This window comes from Phialemonium atrogriseum, assembly GCF_030411735.1.
Source record: "Phialemonium atrogriseum strain 8032-3 unplaced genomic scaffold QBC33scaffold_6, whole genome shotgun sequence".
In the NCBI taxonomy this organism is placed as follows: domain Eukaryota; kingdom Fungi; phylum Ascomycota; class Sordariomycetes; order Cephalothecales; family Cephalothecaceae; genus Phialemonium; species Phialemonium atrogriseum.
This window is the reverse complement of record NW_026848143.1, coordinates 1,090,503-1,110,091: the sequence shown is the minus strand read 5'-3', so window position 1 is coordinate 1,110,091 and position 19,589 is coordinate 1,090,503. Positions and strand designations below refer to the sequence as shown.

The following is a 19,589-nucleotide window of genomic DNA, read 5'->3' as shown; positions in this document are numbered from 1 at the left end:
GACAGACTCGCCCTTGTTCACGACAAGGGACATCGCCGGTCCTCTTGGACAGGTGGAAGTTAAGCGAGAGCGGATGGACGTGTTCGAATGCTGCCGTCATCAGCACTCGATAGCAGTACTGCGACTCGGGGATCCAGAGGATGAACACCTTAGGTGACAAAATAACCCATTCTGGTGCGCAGCTTTACACCGCCTCGACACTATGTGGGAAACCGATCATGCTCATCAGACGGCTGACAGAGAGTTCCACCGGCCCGCTCACATCCAAGGTCTCGACAACCAGCCTTTTCGACCCGTCGCCGCTCGTGCGTGGCTCAATGAGGCGGTGCTCACGCACCAGGTCCCGGAGGACGCGCACATCAGTCAGCTTCGTCTTGGCCCCCTGGCAGCGCTCGGGGCTCCCGACGCGCTGCTCCAGGGCCGCATGGTCGCAGTGCGCGTTTACCCAGAAGATGGGCACGCCGGTCCTGCGCGCCATGTCGAGGTGCTCCTGGAGGAATGCGGCGTCCCTCTTTTTATCCTCAGCCAGGCATGCCGTCATGAGGATGACGTGGCCCTCCTGCGCGCGTTTTCCAAGCTGCTCAAAGATGGGCACCCGGACCATTCGGCGTAGCTCGTGGTGTTCGTCGCTTCGGCCGGGGATGACTGTCACCACGGGGTCGATGAGCAGGTGGTTATCCAGGAGGCAGGTCGTGTCGGCGGGCAGGAGCTCTTGGGCCTGCTTGAGAATGGTGAACTTGCCCGTGCCAGAAAAGCCGTTCAGGACGACTATCCTGCCGCCGGGCGGGTGTTGGAATGGCTTGGTTTCAAGGATGGGTGGTACTTTGAGGTTGGGCGAAGTCGGGGTGGGATACGCGTCGTTGCCACCGACTGAGTCTTTTCGCTCCTGTGGCGTCGCCATGGTGATCTTTTTGGACGTCTTGCACGCGGCATGGGAAAGAATTAGTGTTTGGTGTTGGAGCAGAAGAAAGGAGAGGGGAATACACCGTCGAGGGTGAGATGGCAAGGTATCAATACAAAGGCAAATACTTTCCCGCGTGACTCACCGAGAAACCTATGCGTACCTAGTTTCCGAGCTGAAGCAATTAGTAGGATACCTAATAGGTCCGTTCGGATTTCTCACTTTATTCTGAGTTCCGTCAAGAGTAAACCCCAGTACCTTCTCGTACTCGGCCTTCGAATTTTCGTACATCCCGTTGCTCATTCTCCAAGTCATGTATATTTTTTTCTCTCCAGTTGACGATGGCAGTGACGTAGTGGTTCTTCTTGTCTTCGACCTCCGAGAGCTGGTACAAATTATTGACGTAGCAGGGCATAATAATACCGTCAAACGATTCCCTAACTTGTTATCCTTCCAGGAGGAACCCCCAGGGCGTACTTGCCAATCCCGAGCAGCCCCAAGAGCTCGTCTAAACCCACGCGCTGTATAAACTCCTTAGGTTGGAATTGGCCGGGGTTCTTCTCTGCCCAGTTCCTCTTGGCAAATCGGACCAGCTGATCGAGCTGAGCCGAGCCCTGGTGGGCCCAGTGAGTTGTTGGCATAGCCAGCAGTAGGGCTCGGGGCTTTGGCTGTTTCCATCCTTAGGGGCACCGTTCGCAGGCAGCTGCTTGTCTTCGGTTGAGGCTAGGTGATGGTTCGGACCATGCTCGGCTGCCTCGGCTGCGCTCTCTTGTCCCTCTGGTGCAGCAGGCGGCAGCTGCTTGCCTTCGGTCGGCTGAGAAGCTAGGGCTGCCTCGGTCTGCCGTTTTGCGAGCTCCTCCTCCGCCGGCCTGGCCTTCGTACCTCTCGGTCCCTGCGGGGGTTCCCCGGCCGGCTCCTGCCCGATCGGACGACTAGCATCCGGATTGTATTCCCACTCGACTTAGCTTCCGCCTTGAGACCTTGAGACTCTGCTTTAAGTTCATCAATCTTGCTGACAAGGTTGCTGACGACGTCTTCCCAGGAAGGCGCTTTCTTCTGGGTTGTACGCTGAGAACGGGATTGCTGTGACTCAGCCGGTTGGGCTTGTGGCACCGTCGAGAGCTCGGCGAGCTTTTTGTAGCGTCTTGGAGAACTGGCGGGCGTATCTTCTAGCGCGTTGAGTCTTGTGTGGAATCTTATCTTGTCGCAAGACCTCCATTGGAGAGGGCGAAGAGACCGCCTTGTTTCGAGGGTCTTGGTTCTTGGATTGTCGGAGTTGTTGGCGATAGAGCTCGACAAGTCGCTTTTGAAAACGAGGAGACATATTTACAAGAAATTCCTTAGTGAAGTGTATACCGTCCTCAGGTGGCTCGGCCGACATTGCGACCGATGTTTAGGTTAATAAGTTCGAGGGGAGTTGGCGGGGTAGTCGAGCTGATTTAAATCCAGCATCGCCAAGCAAGGGTGACGCGACCTGAGAGCTCACCAGAGCGGCTATGCGTACTAACCCAAGTGGGAACCTAGGTAGGCGCGAAGCATGGAAACCCCCCGAAATGCCACCTGGTTGGTGATTGGTCCACCAAGTGCTGGGCAGATGGGCTCTGGTGTGAGTTTGGAGCACCCGTTGGTCTGGAACTAGGCTGGCAGGAACACATGATCTTCGGAATGTGTCCCCCACCCTTTCCATTGCCTCGTGCCACTGGCGTGAGCACCCTGCGTGTTATCCATCGCGTGCCACTCCCCATAGTAAATGTCAGAGGAAGTCACTTTTGCTGGGTAAATAAGGCTGTGGCATGGCATGGATATATATCCGCTCCAGCGGCAGATTTTATATTGAACGCGCAATAATGACACAGCCGCATCAGCATCGGGCATAGAAAGATACAGAAATACGTGGATATGTAAGGAACCTACCTAGGTAGGTAAGGCCCGGGCATTGTATTGTATGTACACTGGAAGGAGGAGGCCACCAAAATTGGGGACAGATAAGGCTTTGGACAGCCGTTGGCAGCATCTCTAGTGTAGTAATCTGGTGTGCGTATGACCAAGACCACGAACCCAAACCGAAGGCGAAATTCTTATGAGGTCCAGTGAGGGGCATTTGATGTCATGAATGGCTGGCTACCTAACCGTAGTCCGAGCTTTGGGATGCCATTTAAGTTGACTGCGCCCGGGCATGGGCTGAAAATTAATGAGAAAGCGCTACCTACCTAGTTGTACTCAGCCGGCGCCCAACGTGGGCAAAGGTACTGCACCTTCTACCACCCTAGGTACCTTACCCAGTGTTTCGCTGAGGCCCGGACCATTGCAACCCCTGCTCCCCCAGTCCCTCTCAAAAGTGGGAAAAGACTTCAACGTCCCTCACGGCCTCTCCCCTTTGCCAACCTACAGTGAACCTGATTTCTGCCTCCAAACACCCCAAATAAACAACACCACATCCCTTCCCGGAAAAAACCACCCCGCCCTCCATCACCTCTCCTATTCCTAAATCACCACAATTTCCGCACAAGATACCCTAGCAAGCCAGCTTCAAAATGGCAAACGAAGTAAGTCCTCTCTGCCCTTGGTATTCGTGGCTTGGCCTTGATCCTACATCCCGGCACGCCGGCGTCACAATCTGAGCCGCATTCTCGGCTTCTCCTCCCACTTCCTCCCCGCCATGCCATCTGCATACCTGTGGCTTTTCTTGCTGCTGGCAATGGAATAATAGACACATGCTAACCTGATGCTCCCTTTCTAGCGCGAAAGGTCAGTTTGGTCCTGTTGATACCCGCATCCCCGCTCTCCGGCTCCAAACTGACGTGCCCAATTTTTCTCACTTTACAGCAAGACCTTCCTCGCACGCCTCTGTGAGCAGGCTGAGCGCTACGATGAGATGGTCACCTACATGAAGGAGGTGGCCAAGCTAGGCGGTGAGCTCACTGTCGACGAGCGCAACCTGCTCTCTGTCGCCTACAAGAACGTTGTCGGCACCCGCCGTGCATCCTGGCGCATCATCTCCTCCATCGAGCAGAAGGAGGAGTCCAAGGGTTCCGATAAGCATGTCGGCACTATCCGCGAGTACCGTCACAAGATCGAGAGTGAGCTCGAGAAGGTCTGCCAAGATGTCCTTGATGTTCTGGATGAGTCCCTCATCCCCAATGCTGCCACTGGCGAGTCCAAGGTCTTCTACCACAAGATGTATGTTTGTTTACTGCTACTGTTGGTTTTGTCTGTAGGTGCCATGTCCTTAACACTGTGCTTATAGGAAGGGTGATTACCACCGCTACCTCGCCGAGTTCGCCTCTGGTGAGAAGCGCAAGGGAGCTGCTACTGCTGCCCACGAGGCTTACAAGGTATGTAATTCCAAGATCCAACTCTCGTTGATCTTTTTCTCTCTCTTCGGAACAGTCACTAATACAGAGGTTTCTACAAACAGAGCGCTACCGACGTCGCTCAGACAGAGCTGACCCCGACTCACCCCATCCGCCTCGGCTTGGCCCTCAACTTCTCCGTCTTCTACTACGAGATCCTCAACTCTCCCGACCGTGCCTGCCACCTGGCCAAGCAGGCCTTTGATGATGCCATTGCCGAGCTCGACTCTCTCTCCGAGGAGTCATACCGCGACAGCACCCTCATCATGCAGCTCCTGCGGGACAACCTCACCCTCTGGACCTCGTCCGACAGCGGTGAGGCTGATGCTCAGGCTGCTGCCCAGGCTGATGCCCCCAAGGCTGATGCTGCTGAGAAGGCTCCCGAGAAGGAGGATGAGGCTAAGGCTGAGGAGCCTGCGGCCGCTCCCGCGGCCGAGTCCTAGATGCCTCGGTCTTTCGTCAGTATCGCGCGTCTCGGCCTAGTCCCGAGACACTCATTATCGCAGCTGGTCTCTACAGGGTTGATCTCCTGGATTTGCGTTCAGTCAGGCTAACCTCTTCGGTGACCGGCGGGTGAGGTGACATACGCGGCATTGGTTTACAAGGGGCGGTTCTGAAATCGGAGTTGGTTGCCGTGGGAATGAAAATGCAGGGCACGCGTCTGTCTTCTCTTTAACTTTTCTTTTCCCTTTATCTTCTTTTTTCCCTTGGCCATCCCCCCCCTCTTTTTGGGGAAGAGGGCCGACGAAAGAGAAAAAACAACAAAACCAAACAAAAATCCAATCGCCACCAAATACACAAACTGACTTCGGTCCCGTGCGTCTGGTGCTTTTCGGAAAATGAATACCAAAGTTTTCTATCCAGTCCCGAACCTTTTGAGGATCATGTCTATTACATTGGTTTCCTACTCTTTGATGCTTGATATGTCGTTGCTTAATTCCACCCTTGGCTCCGTGAGAGGAATCCTACCCTACCCCATCCCCGGGTTTTCCCCTTCCTCGTGTTCATCAGGGCGATCCCCCAACAATTTTGAAGATGTAAAAGTCCGGCAGGAATACCTATCCCGCTATAGAGGACGAGGGTCACTCCCTGCCACTCCAGGGGCTACCAACAAGTGCTCGAACGTAATGAAACAGTCTCTCTATTGCTCCGGACTCTGAATTGAAGCCATTTCAGCATCGCTAGCCATGCGCCGAAGCCAAAGTTCCATCTATCCTATGCTAATCCGGGGTTCGTCTTGATGACAGGGTATAAATAAACCTCCCATACCGAGAACGAGACAATATACCCAACACCTCTTACTGGATTAACCGTACACGTGAACAGCCAGACAAACGCCCCTTAGTCGCTCGTCTGTGGCCCCCGAGACCGATAAAATACAAAGAATAGCCCTCAGATACTGATATCCGAGACCTTATAGCCACATACTCAGAACCATAACCACCTTATTTTCGAGATGACCTCCCCCTCTTCAGCAGCCTCCGCCGGTCGAGAAGCCGACGGAGGCGAGCCCAGTGGCGCGCAACGCTGGGTCGGCCGGGAGCGACGACGGGTTGTTGCTACCCATCCGCCGCGCCCGCGGCCGCGCCGGTCCCCACAGCGATCGTACGGTGCGATCTCTCGTGGAGGTCCCGCGCCCTACGCAGCCTAGCCTCCCTCTCCTCGATGCCGCCGCCAGGCCTCCCATCCGGCCCGCTCTCGATGCTCAGCTCGTCGGGGTCCACGTCTCCGTCTTCCTCGTCAAAGGCTGGTTGTTCCGTTTGGTGCGGACGATGGCCTCCGTTATATGGCGTTGGTTGGCTTGGCCCTGGCGCTGGTCGTTCGACCGCATTGTTCTCCTTGCCTCCCTCGACGTTCTCCTTATGTTCTGGCCTGGCGGCTTGCTCCTGCCACAGGCCGCCTGTTCCTGGCCCCCTGTATTGGCCGTGGCTGCTGCCGCCGTCGCCCCTTTGACTGTGGCCAAGGAGGCGCTTGAACGCGCCCTTCACCCGGACGGCGAGCTTCGACATTCCCCAGACGTGCTCGTCCCTGTCCCCCGGCGCTATCGCGGGTGCGAGTGGCCTGCCACAATACGGGCACAGCACCCTTGCCGGAGGCAGGACCGGGGCCTCATGGGGAGCCGTCGCCGCCGTTGTGACCGCGGCGGCCTCTCCCTGCTGCTGGTGGCCCTGGCCGTTGTGGGTTCCGCTTCCCTTGGACTCGCCAACCCGGGACCGTCCCCTGATCATCCGGACATGCGACTTCTCCTTTGCGGGTAGGATCGAGCCCGGTGGTGCCGGGGTCGGCTCGGGCGGGGCTGGCGCGTCGCCGCACCCGCAGTAGGCCTCGTCGCCGTGCTCGGTGATGCCCATCGACCAGCTGCGGATATAGTCGGCCTTATCATTACTGCCGCCACCGATAATGGGGAGGAGTGGCCTGCGAGTGCCACGCCAGTCGGGTAACAGCTCCCGAGGAGGAGCACGAGCGGACAGGTAAGGCGACGGATCCTGGAGGGCTTGCTCCGGCGAGCCTCTGCGCTGGTGATGCTCGTGGTCGTCTTCCGCCGGCCTCGGCAGGGAGCCCCGGATATCCCGCTGGGAGCTCGACTGCGAGCCGAGAGGGATAGGGTCGGGGTGGGATGATCGGGCGTGCTGCTCGGAGCGAGAGGCGGCTTGCGCCTCGCCGGATGCCTGACATGACAGGGAGCGTCCAAGTCCCTCCTCTTCCATGGACGGACAGGTTACTTCATAGGTACAACTGGAGGTGACGATGAATGAGTGTGCCTTGTGGCCTTGGAGGAACTCGTGCAAGGCGAGGGGCGACGTTGACGGTGGCTCGAACAGCGACCTCTCTTTGCAAAGATCCATAGTCTCTGCCCGGTTTTAGGTTTCGGAAGACGGCCCGTCAGCTTTGCTGTATGCTTTGATAATGAGATGAACCCAAGTATTCGCGATTCGTTGAACTCGCAGTTGTATCGGTGGGGCGGCACTGTCTAATTTCACCATCGATAAGACAGAGAGACCTGGATGTGACTTCGCGCCAGGGCAATCGTGGCCGGCCTTGACTTGGTCTAGTAATTGTTCTTGTGCCCGCCTGTTATGTATTTCTTGACGAATGCGACAGGTGACTCGGCGACGGAATTTGAAGGCTTGCGGTTTGCGAAGTGTGCTCCTAGATACCTATCAACTTGGAGGATACCAAGAGACAGGATTGCGAGCCGTATAAGCTCCAGGATTCCCCCGATAGGTAAGAACGCACGACAGAAGTGCACCTTCCGAGAGAACGGAGGGAGCAGCAAGGCCGCCGCCCATCGGTGGTAGGTAGGTATATAAATAACCACCTACTTCGCTGGGTGACAGATTCTTGGGCGACAAGATTCTTGGAGAACGAACGCTTTGGGTAAAGCCATGTTTTTTAAAACAATTTTTTTTTTCTCAAGTCGACTTTTGAGGATCCGGACATTTCTGGCCAAAGAAGAGACAATTTCGGATCGTCCACTAAGACACCCCAAGGCAAACGGCGGTACCTGCCTAGTCCGCAGTACTGTGTGATTTTGGACACATGACAGGGCCGTGAGGTTGGAAGGGAAGGTAATGACGTCGGTGGTCACACAGTACGCAATTGCTGCCTTTGGACTGTGTTGCGGTTCAACCATACCGCAACCGTAAGAGGAATCTAGGGGGTAAAAGTAGAATAAGGTTTGACACTGGTCTGCGCAGGTCAACACGGGTTTCTGCCCTGCCCAACTCGGCGATTCCATTGCTTTCGTATTGCATTTGGGTTGGCCGTCACCGAAGTGGGATATGTACTCTAGTTACGATCCGTTCAGGACGGCTTCAGCGCCTCCCACCCACTCATTTCCATATTCGAGTCATCTCCAAGCAAATCAGGTGTCCGTGAACTACTCGACGCCAGCATGTTCGGCTTAGCTGCCACAGCCGGTTTGCGGGCTGCTTGTTTCGGAATCTCGTGTCTGTCGGACAACCCGACTAGTCCAATGCCCGCTGTCGGAGTGATTCTCCCCGGCGTTACAATGTTGCCGCCGGGCGGCCTTGAAGGTTTGAGGGGTGGCATCATTTCCTTGCCAAGAGAAGAAACTGGGCCTCCAGGATGACCAGTAGGAACTCGACCCCCTTCAAAATTGGAGCTCCTATCGTAACTCGATGGAAAGCTCTGTGCACCTGCCGACGACGAGCGTAGTAGCTTAGGATTCGGTGTTTCACCGGCTTCATTCATAGGCAGATGGGTTTCTGAGCTTAGCATCTTAGACGAGCTGCTTGCTGGGGATACCGTCGTCAAGTGCGCCGGTTTTCTTGCCACCGGCGGAGCATATTTACTCTTCGACGAGTGTTGAGAGGCCACAGACTCTGGTCGCCTTGGAGGTGGTGTAGGGCTAGGCTTATCAACTGGCTTCCTGGCTGGCCGAGGCGGCATGTTTATGGGCATTGTCTGGGACCGAGAGGTCGCGGTGGCCGGAGCCCCGGCCCCGGCTTGTCTCCTTGGAGGCGGTGGAGGCGGGGTGTCGGATTTCCCCTGGTCCACGTCCACTTCGAGATTCAGTCTACCAACTTTAGCGGGTAGAGATGATGGGTCATACGGCGGCGGCAGTTTTCGCGGCATTGGGGTCGATGCTGAGGTCGACAATATGCTAGAGTGGTTGATATGCTCGTAGGGGGAGGTAGACATGCTTGAGAAGGACGACAGGCGGGATTCAGACCGTGGAACACTCACCCAGTCCGGCTCTTCTGTTGGGCTGAAGGGATTTGATGGCCGTTTTGGGTTGAGAATAGTTTGCTGAGACGAACTCATAGCCTTGGGGGCTGTGACTGTTGACCGAGCCATTTTGCCGTTTTCTAACCACCACTTTTGCCGATCCGAGCTTGCTGGTGGAAGGCCCGGCTCTATCGAGTCGTAGCCGATGAGGTCTTCATCATCGGTGTCCTCCGTGGTCAGGTTGGCAGTGCCATCCCCTACCTCGGCCTTTCTCCGCAGGTAAACCTCCCGGCTGATCTTGTCTCGAAGTGACTCGTTTATAATGCTGACTGCGCAGTCAAACGTGGCATATACCGGTCGATGATCCGAGAAGCGCAGTGACGCAGAGTTGTAGGACAACTGGCGAAGGTTCGTGCCTTTTCGGAGAATACGATCCGTCCATGCCGGAATTCGCGCTTTCTCGCTTTTCGCTAGGTTAGTATCGTGGAAAAAGGCAGAGAGGCAAACAGGACTCAACTAACGAGGTGTCATATACATCCGTCCCGACGTCAAACTTATACGTTGGCATAAATGTTATCCGAGCCTCGGAATAGAAGTTGAAGGCAAGGCCAGCAACCATTTGGAGGTTCAACTGTGGAACGAGATTAATGTCGGGCAAGGAGATAGAGGAGGGCAACTGCAGCATACCTGGTCGTTTTCGTAGAGCCTTTCTATATCCCGCTGGCGAATGAGACCCATGACTTTCTCGTGGCCCAAGCCAATCCTGTAGTTAAAATCCCCAAACCAAATCACAGACTCTGGAAGCTGTTAGCGGCCCTGGTCAACGAGCAAGAGGGAAAGGGAAAGGCCAAGCAGCTTGGACTGACCGTGGTCCTCGATGCCCCTGTTTCTCTGAAACCGTAAACCGCGATAGATGGTCGCGTAATCTTTATTTCGTTCGTCATAGTTGGCGAAGCCAGCCGCCAAATGCGCCGTGACGAAGCAGATAGGGGTATTTGCGTAGTCGAACCTGATTGCGACAGCACCCTTGTTTCCGGCCATTCCAGAAAGACCGGTTTTCTTGACGCTACCCTCGACGTTCCTGATATTATGCAACACCGAGGTTTTGACGAAAATGCACAAAGCTGCCCCAACCAGTTGACCGCTCCGCAACAAGAGATATTTCTCCCCACCGGTTTTCTGAGCATGAAGGTCTAGTGTCCTCTTCACGGCCTTTTCCCAGAGCTGCTTCCTGGACGGATCACTGTTCATGATTTGCTGCGGACTCAGTTCGACGATCTCCTGGAATCCTACTGCAATGATCTCTGGCTGCTTAGATCCAATCTCCGGGGGGCAAATCCAAGACGACAGGTCTTCATTGATTCCAGTGGTGCGGCCGTTGAGATTAAAAGTACCAACCCAGCTATGAAAGCGTCAGCCAAGGTTTGGTTGGAGGGTGCCTGGAGCACTTACAGGGTTATCTTCTCGGTGGAGGAGAATTCCGAGCCACGTTTCTGAAGCTCCATTGCCACATAGTCGCTGATTGGATCATATAGGATGACGGGGGTCTGCCCGACTAAACGTCCAAGAAGCATGTCGATAGTGTTCTGCCTCGACTTATCCGCAAAGTTGTTAATATAAAGCCTGGTAGCGGACTTCCGAGCGTCCGCAATGGCACCGGCGAGAGACATCTTGCCATGCCGTGTGAAGGATGACTTCAGCGCTCCAGTGCCCGCGTATATCCTCGACAAGGAATCCCCATTGTCGGCCCAGAGACTCGAATGCCGCATCCAGAAATCCTGAGTCGCGAATTCTCCGCGGTGACCCAAGAATGCCTCGACTGCCATCTGCGAGATCATCGTTTGAATCAGGTTCGTTCTGTCTAGGCAATCGAGGCAATTTGTCCGGAACACCCCATCCTGCTGTAGGACAACGACGGAACGTCGGTGACGGGGAGCGGTACCATTGTTCCCCACGCCAGCATCGTCGGCTTCCTCTGCCAGGTAGTAGGCAAACCCATCGGCCGAGTCCTCAAGGTGGTGACGGATTTCTCGTGCAGCCTCATACCCAGTCGGACCTTTCGTCTCGGCGTGAAAATCATACTCGGTGGCCCTTAGGAGGGCGTGATCTAGAGATTGCTTCCCTCCCGGCTGACTCATGGGGCAGTGCCGGATGGCACTGCGATAGAGAGCACTCAGCTCTGCCTCTCCTGGTTTCGAAGCGCTGAGGAGGTTTATCACATGGACTGCCCCATATGCCCGTTCCAGGTCGTCAAAGTGCTTGTCAAATGCCGGCTGGGTTCCATCCGATGACCGGGTGATTGTGATTTTCTGTTGGCCCGGGATCAGCCCGGCAGTCTGTTCCCAGAACACTGGCACCGACCCCCGCACCTGGGCGTAAGAGAAGATCACACCCGAGGGGCTCCAGTAGATCGTCTCCGTCTCCACAAAGTTGGCAACATTCCCATCATCGTCAATGCCCCGGGAGTTGAATCGTGTCCCAGCTCTCATGCAAGACAGCCGAGATACCACGGTGAGGTAGGACGGTAAGCCGGATTGTGTGGAGCGGAGCGGCGCGGAACTCTGTGGAATTGTGATGGTGAGGCAGAATCCGCGGATGGCCGACGTCAGAATCCTCGAGGCATCCAGCACATCTCGATCCTGCTCCTGCAACCTTGACCGGAACTGAACCAGGGGGCTAATCATATATGAGTTCCAGAGGAAGGACTCGTCGAAGTTGTCGATGTCGAAGGTCATGGCATCGGCAGATCTACCTTGTGTATCAATATATCGGCATAGCCAACTGTCAGATGGGATTTTGTGGCCAACGAACCTGTCCTGTAACCTGTTTGTAAGATCGAAGTCGGTGCTGTAATAAAAGGTTCCGTTGCTCAACAGCTTCTGCAACTCCTGGCACGGGTGCTCCACAGGAACATCCCTCCGGTTGAGGTTCTGCCCATACACCGAGGCAGCATCTGGCTCGAGGTCATATGGGTCGATAGAGAAGACATCGTCGTAATCGGGAGAATTCAGGCAGAAGAATTGGACGCTGAGGATTCTCTCAACTGTCTCCCCGGGACGAACAGTTGCGACTCTTGATGCTTGAGTAGCAACGCACAGGAAGACATCCCCGCCAACAGATATCAGTCCCAATGTTCCGTATATGGGCCGAGCCATCAGTGGGCGATAATCGGCAAGCATCTGTTGCGACGCGGGAGAGAATTCGACCATGCACTTGGCAGTGGAGCTGTTGCTGGTGCTGCCAGCACGGGGTCGAGCCGAAGGTACGGATGCAAGGAAGCCATTGCCAATTGCTTCGCCAGTGGTTGAGGTGTGTCGGAGGATGAGGGCATGGGTGGATGAAACGATGGCGATAGCTCGGTGAGGGTACTCGCGGATCAGGATTTGACTAGACTTCTCGGGTGACGGCGCGTGGCCACTCCACAAGGCTGCAGATGAAGTGTGGTCCATGCTGGTGGTTCACCTGGAAGTCGCAACAGGGATAGGATGAGGACAAGCACATCGCCTGCTGTTCTTGTCTGTGGGGATGTGTATGCCTCTTTCTCTCGCCAGACCCGAGATCTGGCAGGGGCAATCTACTTTATTGACGAGTTTGGGAATCATCGAGTCTCTGGCGCCATGTGGTATCGGAATCGCAGATTCCTGCTGGCATTTGCTTGATTTCTTAGGCCTGACAAGGCCGCCTCCGGTTTTCAGCCGTGTTGGAGTTTTGGCGATGACAACAGTGCCCCACTCGACAGCCTGGGCTTAACAGCACAGCAGACTTGGTGGGGGACAAAGTTGCAGGGGACATGACATGCGCCCAGCTAATGTAAGGTAGCTGATGTATTTGGTACCTACTTGTTTGGCGTCTGGCAGAAAAATCAGACCGAGAGACAACAGCGCACATTCCAAGCTTGCGTTCTTTGAATCATCTGTCTATGCCATGGCTAGCTAGCTAGCTAGGGAGGTAGCTATACTAAGTAGAGAGCAATATGGACCGGCAGCCATCATGCCTGCTCTGTCATATCGAAGTGACATTCCCACCAGAAAAGCCATGGGTGCGTAGAAAGAATTTGGAAAGCAATCGGGCGTTGTCACCACTGGTAAGGTCTACCTCTTGACACTGTCAAGCCTGGGAAACTATTTGTCGAGCTTGTGTCGCGGCCATCGCGGGTCCTTGTAAACTTGCAGTGCAACCGTCGGGTGTTCCAAAGTCTCTCCAGATTGCGGTCGTCGAAACACAAACAACACAAACAACGAGGAAAAGGGCCCAAAAACATGGCTTGACAAAGAATATCAGTAGCACAAGGTGCCAATCAGGCTTCAGATTTAATAACAATATGTGAGATCATGCTTCCCATAAATGGGAAGTCATCCTCTTCCTATCATTGAATTTTGTAAATAATCATCATAAGCCTTGAGGAAAAAAAGGGAAATTTTGCGAAAATTGAGGCTCTTACTTTTATGCCCATTTGGCTTACATAATACCACTTAGTTTTGGAGGTATCTAGGTACCCGTACCAATCTAGGTTGCCAATCATGATGCTCATCCCCCAAGTGACGCGCAGCGTGATGGAATCCACACCTAGCTTTTCCTCGCCAGCCACCACCCTTTCTCCCTTTCGGCATCTCCAAGAAGCACTGCATTTCCATTGTTGCGGCAGCCACCCGCTTCTATCCCAACACTGATTGCAGACCGCACCTTGCCATACTTCAATCCACCCCTCTAATTATTGCCCAGCCCACCGACGGCACAGCCTGCTCCATTACCTGAATAATGACTGACCTTGGAACCTTTGGCGGCCATGACGAGGAGAACGTGGAGATCAAGCGCCTCAATGCTGAAGTGGTACGTTTTATAGCCCCCATCCGGCCCCTGCTCGCCTGATCTTGCGATTTTGCGATCTATGTCTAGGCCTAATTGTTAATCAATACGTTGCGCCAAGCAGGAAGCCGATCCGGACAACTACGACCTCTGGGAGAAGCTGATCCGCGCATGCGAGGGTCTTGAAGGTGGCCTCAATCGAAACTCAAGTCCACATGCCCTTGCCACACTCCGCGATGCCTACGACCGCTTCCTGCTGAAGTTCCCCCTTTTCTTCGGCTATTGGAAGAAGTACGCCAGTCTCGAGTTCAACATCTCGGGCCCAGAGTCTGCCGAAATTGTAAGTGCCAAACTTGTTGCTGCTTGGGGTTGGCCGTTGCGTTGCTAACATGGGCTTCTTTTATCCTTAGCTCTACGAGCGTGGTGTCGCCAGCATTACCAACTCGGTTGACTTGTGGACCGACTACTGTGCTTTCAAAATGGAAACCACCCACACACCCCATCTCGTGAGAGAGTAAGTGTAGATGGACCATTTCCTTCCCAACCCCTTAACCTCCTCAACAATCACAGCAAAACTCGGCAGCCATTCCGGCCGGTTGGCTAGACCGAAGTGGGACACCTTAACCAGCTGTCGTCATCGGTGAGAATCTTCAAACAGGCAGCTGTACCCGCTGGGATTGCTCTCTCACAACTATCTACCAGGCTCTGCTACTGCCCCTGAGATACTTCTACCTCACTTTGACACCCCCCAATCCGTTACCCCTCCGTCGCACCTCACCTTGAGAAACTGTTTGGCTCCTTTGGCCGTGGACTGTCGTTTGCACCAAGCCCCCCTTCCTGTATATGCGCTCCCTTTCCATCCCATCTACCCTTTTACTCCCCCTTCCTGTTCCTTGCTGACACTTTATTCAGACTGTTCGAGCGGGGCGCTAGCTACATTGGCCTGGACTTCCACGCGCATCCCTTCTGGGACAAGTATATTGAGTACGAGCAGCGCCAGGAGGCCCACGACAAGGTCTTCGCCATCCTCCTCCGGGTGATTCGTATCCCGATGCACCAGTATGCCCGCTACTTTGACAGCTTCCGCCAGCTCTCCCATAACCGCCCTATGACCGAGCTCGTGTCTCCCGAATTGCTGGCTCGGTACCGTGCCGAGGTTGAGGCCGAGAACGCGCAGTATGGAGTTGCCAAGACGGAGCTCGAGCTGGAACGCGAGATACGCGCAAAGATTGACCAGTCATTCTACGAGATATTCACACAGACCCAGGCGGAGACTACCAAGCGTTGGACCTACGAATCCGAGATCAAGAGACCCTACTTCCACGTCACAGAGCTGGAGCACCAGCAGTTGATTAACTGGCGGAAGTATTTGGATTTCGAGGAGGCCGAGGGCGATTTCGCGAGAATCACTGCTCTGTATGAACGATGCCTGGTCGCCTGTGCTTTCTACGACGAGCTCTGGTTCCGATATGCCCGTTGGATGTCTGCGCAGGAGGGCAAGGAGGAGGAGGTTCGCAATATCTATCTGCGCGCGGCAACCTTGTTCGTCCCGATCAGTAGACCCGGCATCCGCCTGCAGTTTGCGTATTTCGAGGAAGAGTGTGAACGGATTGACGTTGCCCGAGACATCCACGAGGCGATACTCATGAAGCTGCCAGACTGTGTCGAGGTCATCGTCTCTTGGGCCAATCTCCAACGACGCCAGGCCGGACTCGATGCAGCCATCGAAGTCTACAAGGCACAGATCGACTCGCCTCATGTCGATATTTTCACCAAAGCCGCACTTGTCACGGAGTGGGCCTTCCTGCTCTGGAAGGTTAAGGGCTCTATCGACGAGTCACGGACTGTCTTCGTCAAGAACATGCAGTGGTATTCGGATAGCCGGCATTTCTGGCAGAAATGGCTCGAGTTTGAGCTGGAGCAGCCAACGAGTGCAGACCTCGAGTCCCAGCATACAGAGCGGATCAAGAGCATCTTCAGTGATTTGCGAGATAAGAGCCGATTGTCGGCGGCAGCCAAGAAGGAGCTCTGCCAGGTGTACCTGACATACCTCCAACAACGTGGTGGTAAAGATGCGATGAAGCAATTCCTCGCGGTCGACCGAGAGATGTTTGGGTAAGTAGAGACTTTATTTGTTTGTTTGTTTTTACTTGCACGGCGTCAGTCACTAACCCGGGCATTAGCCCGGCCTCTATCTCTGTGCTGTCGAAGCCGGCAGTAGCCAAAGATACTGGCGCCCCCCTTGGAGAACTGGACGAGCCAAGTCGACAAAAGGCCGAGAGCAGGTTCTTCAGCTATTACCAACTCTACGTGGATGCCGACCAGGACGCGCAGGGCTCGGCGGATTTCCACTAGATGGCTGCCCTAGAATAGCTTAAAAAATCAGCCGATGGTAACGGCAACGGTTTAGTTTGTGTACTCTATGCCCTTCGGCGTCATGAGCCGCGTTGGATGTACGTTTAGGTTGTTTTCTCCTTTTTCTCCTTTTTCTCCTTTTTGCCTCTTTGGTTCCTTTTCTACTTCCCCGTTATCAGAGGAGGAAGATGAGGGAGCTTGAAAAAATGACGGGATGCCGGGGTGCCTCCCTATGCTTCGAGGGATGGCCGGCTTTTATATGTAGAGTGGTGAGGAGTTATCGGGTACTAGAAGTTAATGAAAAGCACATGGAAAGTTCTAATCTCCGAGACAATTGCGACGGCTTGCAGTGGCCACTCCACGGATACAAGCCATGGTAACTTTCGACGTGCTCTTACTCATACCATTCTTTTGATGAGCACCTGACTTTGTGGATTAATAAGCTGGAATATCCCGTACTCACGCGTAAACCCGTACGGTGAAGCTGATGCAAGCCGAGCCGGGATACCTGGGCCGTCACTAGCGGTGGGGGCGGGGCCGTGGTGTTGCGCCCGGCACCTTTCAATTCCGGGAGCTAATTAGTCAGTCGCATTTTTTCGGAGGTTCCGCCAAGACTCAAGAGGAACAAGCGGGCACTTGCTCGGCAGTTTTTGCAAGAGGAGTCTGTGCTGGGCAGGGGTCTCAGGTCGCCAAAAATATTTGGACAGTTGGAGCATGGAAAAATAGCAGCTGCCAGCACGGAACAAAATGGCGATGGCAACAGCAGCAGAGACAGCGACGTCAAGAGTGCTTTAGCAATAGCGACAGCGCCGGCTAGCCAAATGATCCTACCCTAATAGCTAAATACCCCTGCCTGAATAGCTGAATGCCCCTGCCTGAATACCTAACCGCCCCTGCCCGAATAGCTGAATGCCCCTGACCGCGGAGACAACCTAAGAGAATCAGTTTCTTGCCACGAAACGGCCAACTGAGATATATACCTACCCTACCAGCCTACCTACCTAAGTCTGATAGCTTTCAAAGCGTGGAATATTGAGTGTGGGGCACTTGGACCACCGACACGCCTTGTAACTCGACCTCGGCCGTTATCGGAGTCTCGCAATTTCATCCACCCATCACCACATGACGCAGTGAGAAGCTAAGTACCATCCTCGGCATGTCCCTTGCAGCCTCACGGGGTTTGGGCTCGCGCGGCGTTTGATGAGAGCGGATCCCTGGATCCGCAGTGGCTCAGTAACACCCCATACCTTGGTGGTCTGATAAAATATTGCCCAGATATCGGCCTCTACCAAGTGGAGCCACTGGGACCTGCTCTTAGCCAGTTATCGTCCTCCCATTTCTCTTCTGTTCTTTGCCCCCCCAAGGAAGGCACATTTATTAGTAAAGAGATACCTCCCTGGAAACTTCCGAGTCATTACCGACAATCACTTTTTGAACCCTTTCTCTTTCTTTCCCTCATCATCGTGTAATTATCTCAAAAGGTATGTCGTGAGCCCGGTTCCAGACAACCACCCTTGCTTTCCGAGAAAGTCCGAGAGCGACCCGATTCTGATATCCGTCGCAAAACAGATGGCCTCCGCGACACGTACTTTCGCCCGCGCGGCGATGCGCACCGCCACCCGGCCGGCTGCCGTGGCCGCTCCTCGAATGGCCTTCCGCCAGTCTGGCCGCCGCTTTTATTCTTCCGAGCCCTCCAAGTCCGGCAGCTCAACTTGGATCTGGCTGAGTGGTCTGGCGGTTGCCGGCGGTGCAGGCGGCTGGTACTATATGCAGAACTCGAGCAACGCAACCCCGAAGGTCTTCACTCCCAAGTTTGAGGACTATCAAGCCGTATACAACGAGATTGCCAGTCGCCTGGAGGAGAATGACGAATATGACGATGGCAGTTATGGCCCGGTCCTCTTGAGACTGGCATGGCACTGCAGTGGCACTTATGACAAGGAGACTGGGACCGGTGGGAGCAACGGCGCCACTATGCGCTTTGCCCCCGAGTCAGACCATGGCGCCAATGCCGGTTTGAAGGCGGCTCGGGACTTCTTGGAGCCCGTCAAGCGTAAGTAGAACCCGCGACACAACTCGGCCACATTGGCGCCTTAGACTGGCCGCCGGGTCGAAAATAAAAAAATGCGAAAGCAATCTCATGAAGGGAGCGCTAACAAAGGGCAATAGAGAAATTCCCCTGGATAACTTATTCGGATCTCTGGATACTCGGCGGTGTCACCGCCATCCAGGAGATGCTGGGCCCCAACATGCCTTACCGACCGGGCCGCAGCGACAAGGACGTCTCTGCCTGCACTCCTGACGGCCGTCTTCCGGATGGAGCCAAGACTCACGACCACCTCCGCGATATCTTCTACCGGATGGGCTTCAACGACCAGGAGATCGTCGCCTTGTCGGGCGCCCACGCCCTCGGTCGCTGCCACACTGATCGCAGCGGCTTCTCGGGCCCGTGGACCTTCTCTCCCACCGTCCTGACCAACGACTATTACACCCTTCTGCTGAACGAGAAGTGGCAATGGAAGAAGTGGGACGGTCCCAAGCAGGTAAGCAGAATCCCATCATGTCGCTAAGGGTCGCGCACCACTAACGCAGCTTGGTACAGTACGAGGACAAGACCACTAAGTCTCTCATGATGCTGCCGGCCGATTATGCGCTCATTCAGGACAAGAAGTTCAGGCAGCACGTTGAGAGGTACGCCAAGGACAACGACGCCTTCTTCAAGGACTTTTCCGCCGCCGTTACCAAGCTCTTCGAGCTCGGCGTTCCCTTCGCTGAAGGGACTGAGAACCAGAAATGGGTCTTCAAGCCCCTCAATGCTTAAACATGGGGGGACCTGATGACAGCAACAATAGACAGAGCAACGATAGACTTGGGACGGAAGGACATGAGAATTATACGATAGAGCAGTGACTCGAGTACCCCGGCTTGTGTGCAAGCCCTTGTATCTAGATAATTTTCCCCATCAGCGCGTTAGAGGCATCCTAAATAGACCTCCGAAGCGGGGTGTTGGAGGACGGAAAGACTTCTTCCCGTCCCCCAAATGTATTCCAGTATTCCACCTGTCTATCTGGGATGTTAGTGTGATGATATACCTGTTTCTGTTACATACCTCTGTTGCTTCCTTTTCCATCGATGGCCAGTTGTATTCCACGGGGGGAATGTGGAACAGCTCAATGTCATCGCCCAAGGTTGTCGTCGTTGTTGAAGGGAGACTTGCCAGCAGCCATCCTGTGCAAGGTACAGAGTGTGGACTATGAGGAGAGAAGGGGGGGACGTTGAAATAAGATTGGGGGAGATGGAGGGGACTTGTCACCGTGACGTTAGGGAAGGGGGGGTCTGATCAGTCTTAAAAGGGACTGGTATGGATCTCTGGGGTCCTGCTCTCGCCTTGCCATCGAGCATGGTTCCCCGCACTAATGATGCTGCAAACATCTCGTTTGTTACAACCCCGAGTCCTGTGATTGGCTCGAGGTCCATTTTTG

General features: G+C 54.6%; 6 protein-coding genes across 6 annotated transcripts; 3 read left to right on the top strand and 3 right to left on the bottom strand.

Annotated features, from left to right (window-relative positions):
* Positions 1-47: 47 nt before the first annotated feature.
* Positions 48-1,127, bottom strand: QBC33DRAFT_335623 (uncharacterized protein). The gene is made up of 3 exons (XM_060423703.1): positions 1,124-1,127; positions 1,047-1,076; positions 48-919 (listed from the first exon to the last, which is right to left on the bottom strand). Exon 3 carries the CDS (start codon positions 899-901, stop codon positions 185-187), a length of 717 nt encoding a protein of 238 aa, XP_060285962.1. The 5' UTR covers positions 902-919; positions 1,047-1,076; positions 1,124-1,127; the 3' UTR covers positions 48-184.
* Positions 1,128-3,435: 2,308 nt separating this feature from the next.
* Positions 3,436-4,697, top strand: QBC33DRAFT_513229 (14-3-3 family protein; the record flags this gene model as incomplete). The annotated part of the gene is made up of 5 exons (XM_060425967.1): positions 3,436-3,447; positions 3,642-3,649; positions 3,728-4,081; positions 4,149-4,236; positions 4,320-4,697. 5 exons carry the CDS (start codon positions 3,436-3,438, stop codon positions 4,695-4,697), a joined length of 840 nt encoding a protein of 279 aa, XP_060285961.1.
* Positions 4,698-5,813: 1,116 nt separating this feature from the next.
* On the bottom strand, positions 5,814-7,100 carry QBC33DRAFT_513228 (uncharacterized protein; the record flags this gene model as incomplete). The annotated part of the gene is made up of 1 exon (XM_060425966.1): positions 5,814-7,100. The coding sequence occupies one exon, from the start codon at positions 7,098-7,100 to the stop codon at positions 5,814-5,816; it is 1,287 nt and encodes a 428-aa protein (XP_060285960.1).
* Positions 7,101-7,579: 479 nt separating this feature from the next.
* Positions 7,580-12,502, bottom strand: QBC33DRAFT_335942 (phosphoinositide 5-phosphatase). Its single transcript, XM_060423704.1, has 6 exons — positions 11,758-12,502; positions 10,399-11,694; positions 9,813-10,348; positions 9,634-9,743; positions 9,468-9,577; positions 7,580-9,409 (listed from the first exon to the last, which is right to left on the bottom strand). Exons 1-6 carry the CDS (start codon positions 12,393-12,395, stop codon positions 8,059-8,061), a joined length of 4,041 nt encoding a protein of 1,346 aa, XP_060285959.1. The 5' UTR covers positions 12,396-12,502; the 3' UTR covers positions 7,580-8,058.
* Positions 12,503-13,490: 988 nt separating this feature from the next.
* QBC33DRAFT_531845 (uncharacterized protein) lies at positions 13,491-16,256 on the top strand. Its single transcript, XM_060427328.1, has 5 exons — positions 13,491-13,776; positions 13,877-14,092; positions 14,163-14,266; positions 14,665-15,867; positions 15,936-16,256. Exons 1-5 carry the CDS (start codon positions 13,705-13,707, stop codon positions 16,105-16,107), a joined length of 1,767 nt encoding a protein of 588 aa, XP_060285958.1. The 5' UTR covers positions 13,491-13,704; the 3' UTR covers positions 16,108-16,256.
* Positions 16,257-17,310: 1,054 nt separating this feature from the next.
* Positions 17,311-19,055, top strand: QBC33DRAFT_335483 (heme peroxidase). Its single transcript, XM_060423702.1, has 3 exons — positions 17,311-18,160; positions 18,277-18,650; positions 18,710-19,055. Exons 1-3 carry the CDS (start codon positions 17,677-17,679, stop codon positions 18,926-18,928), a joined length of 1,077 nt encoding a protein of 358 aa, XP_060285957.1. The 5' UTR covers positions 17,311-17,676; the 3' UTR covers positions 18,929-19,055.
* The last annotated feature ends 534 nt before the right edge of the window (positions 19,056-19,589 follow it).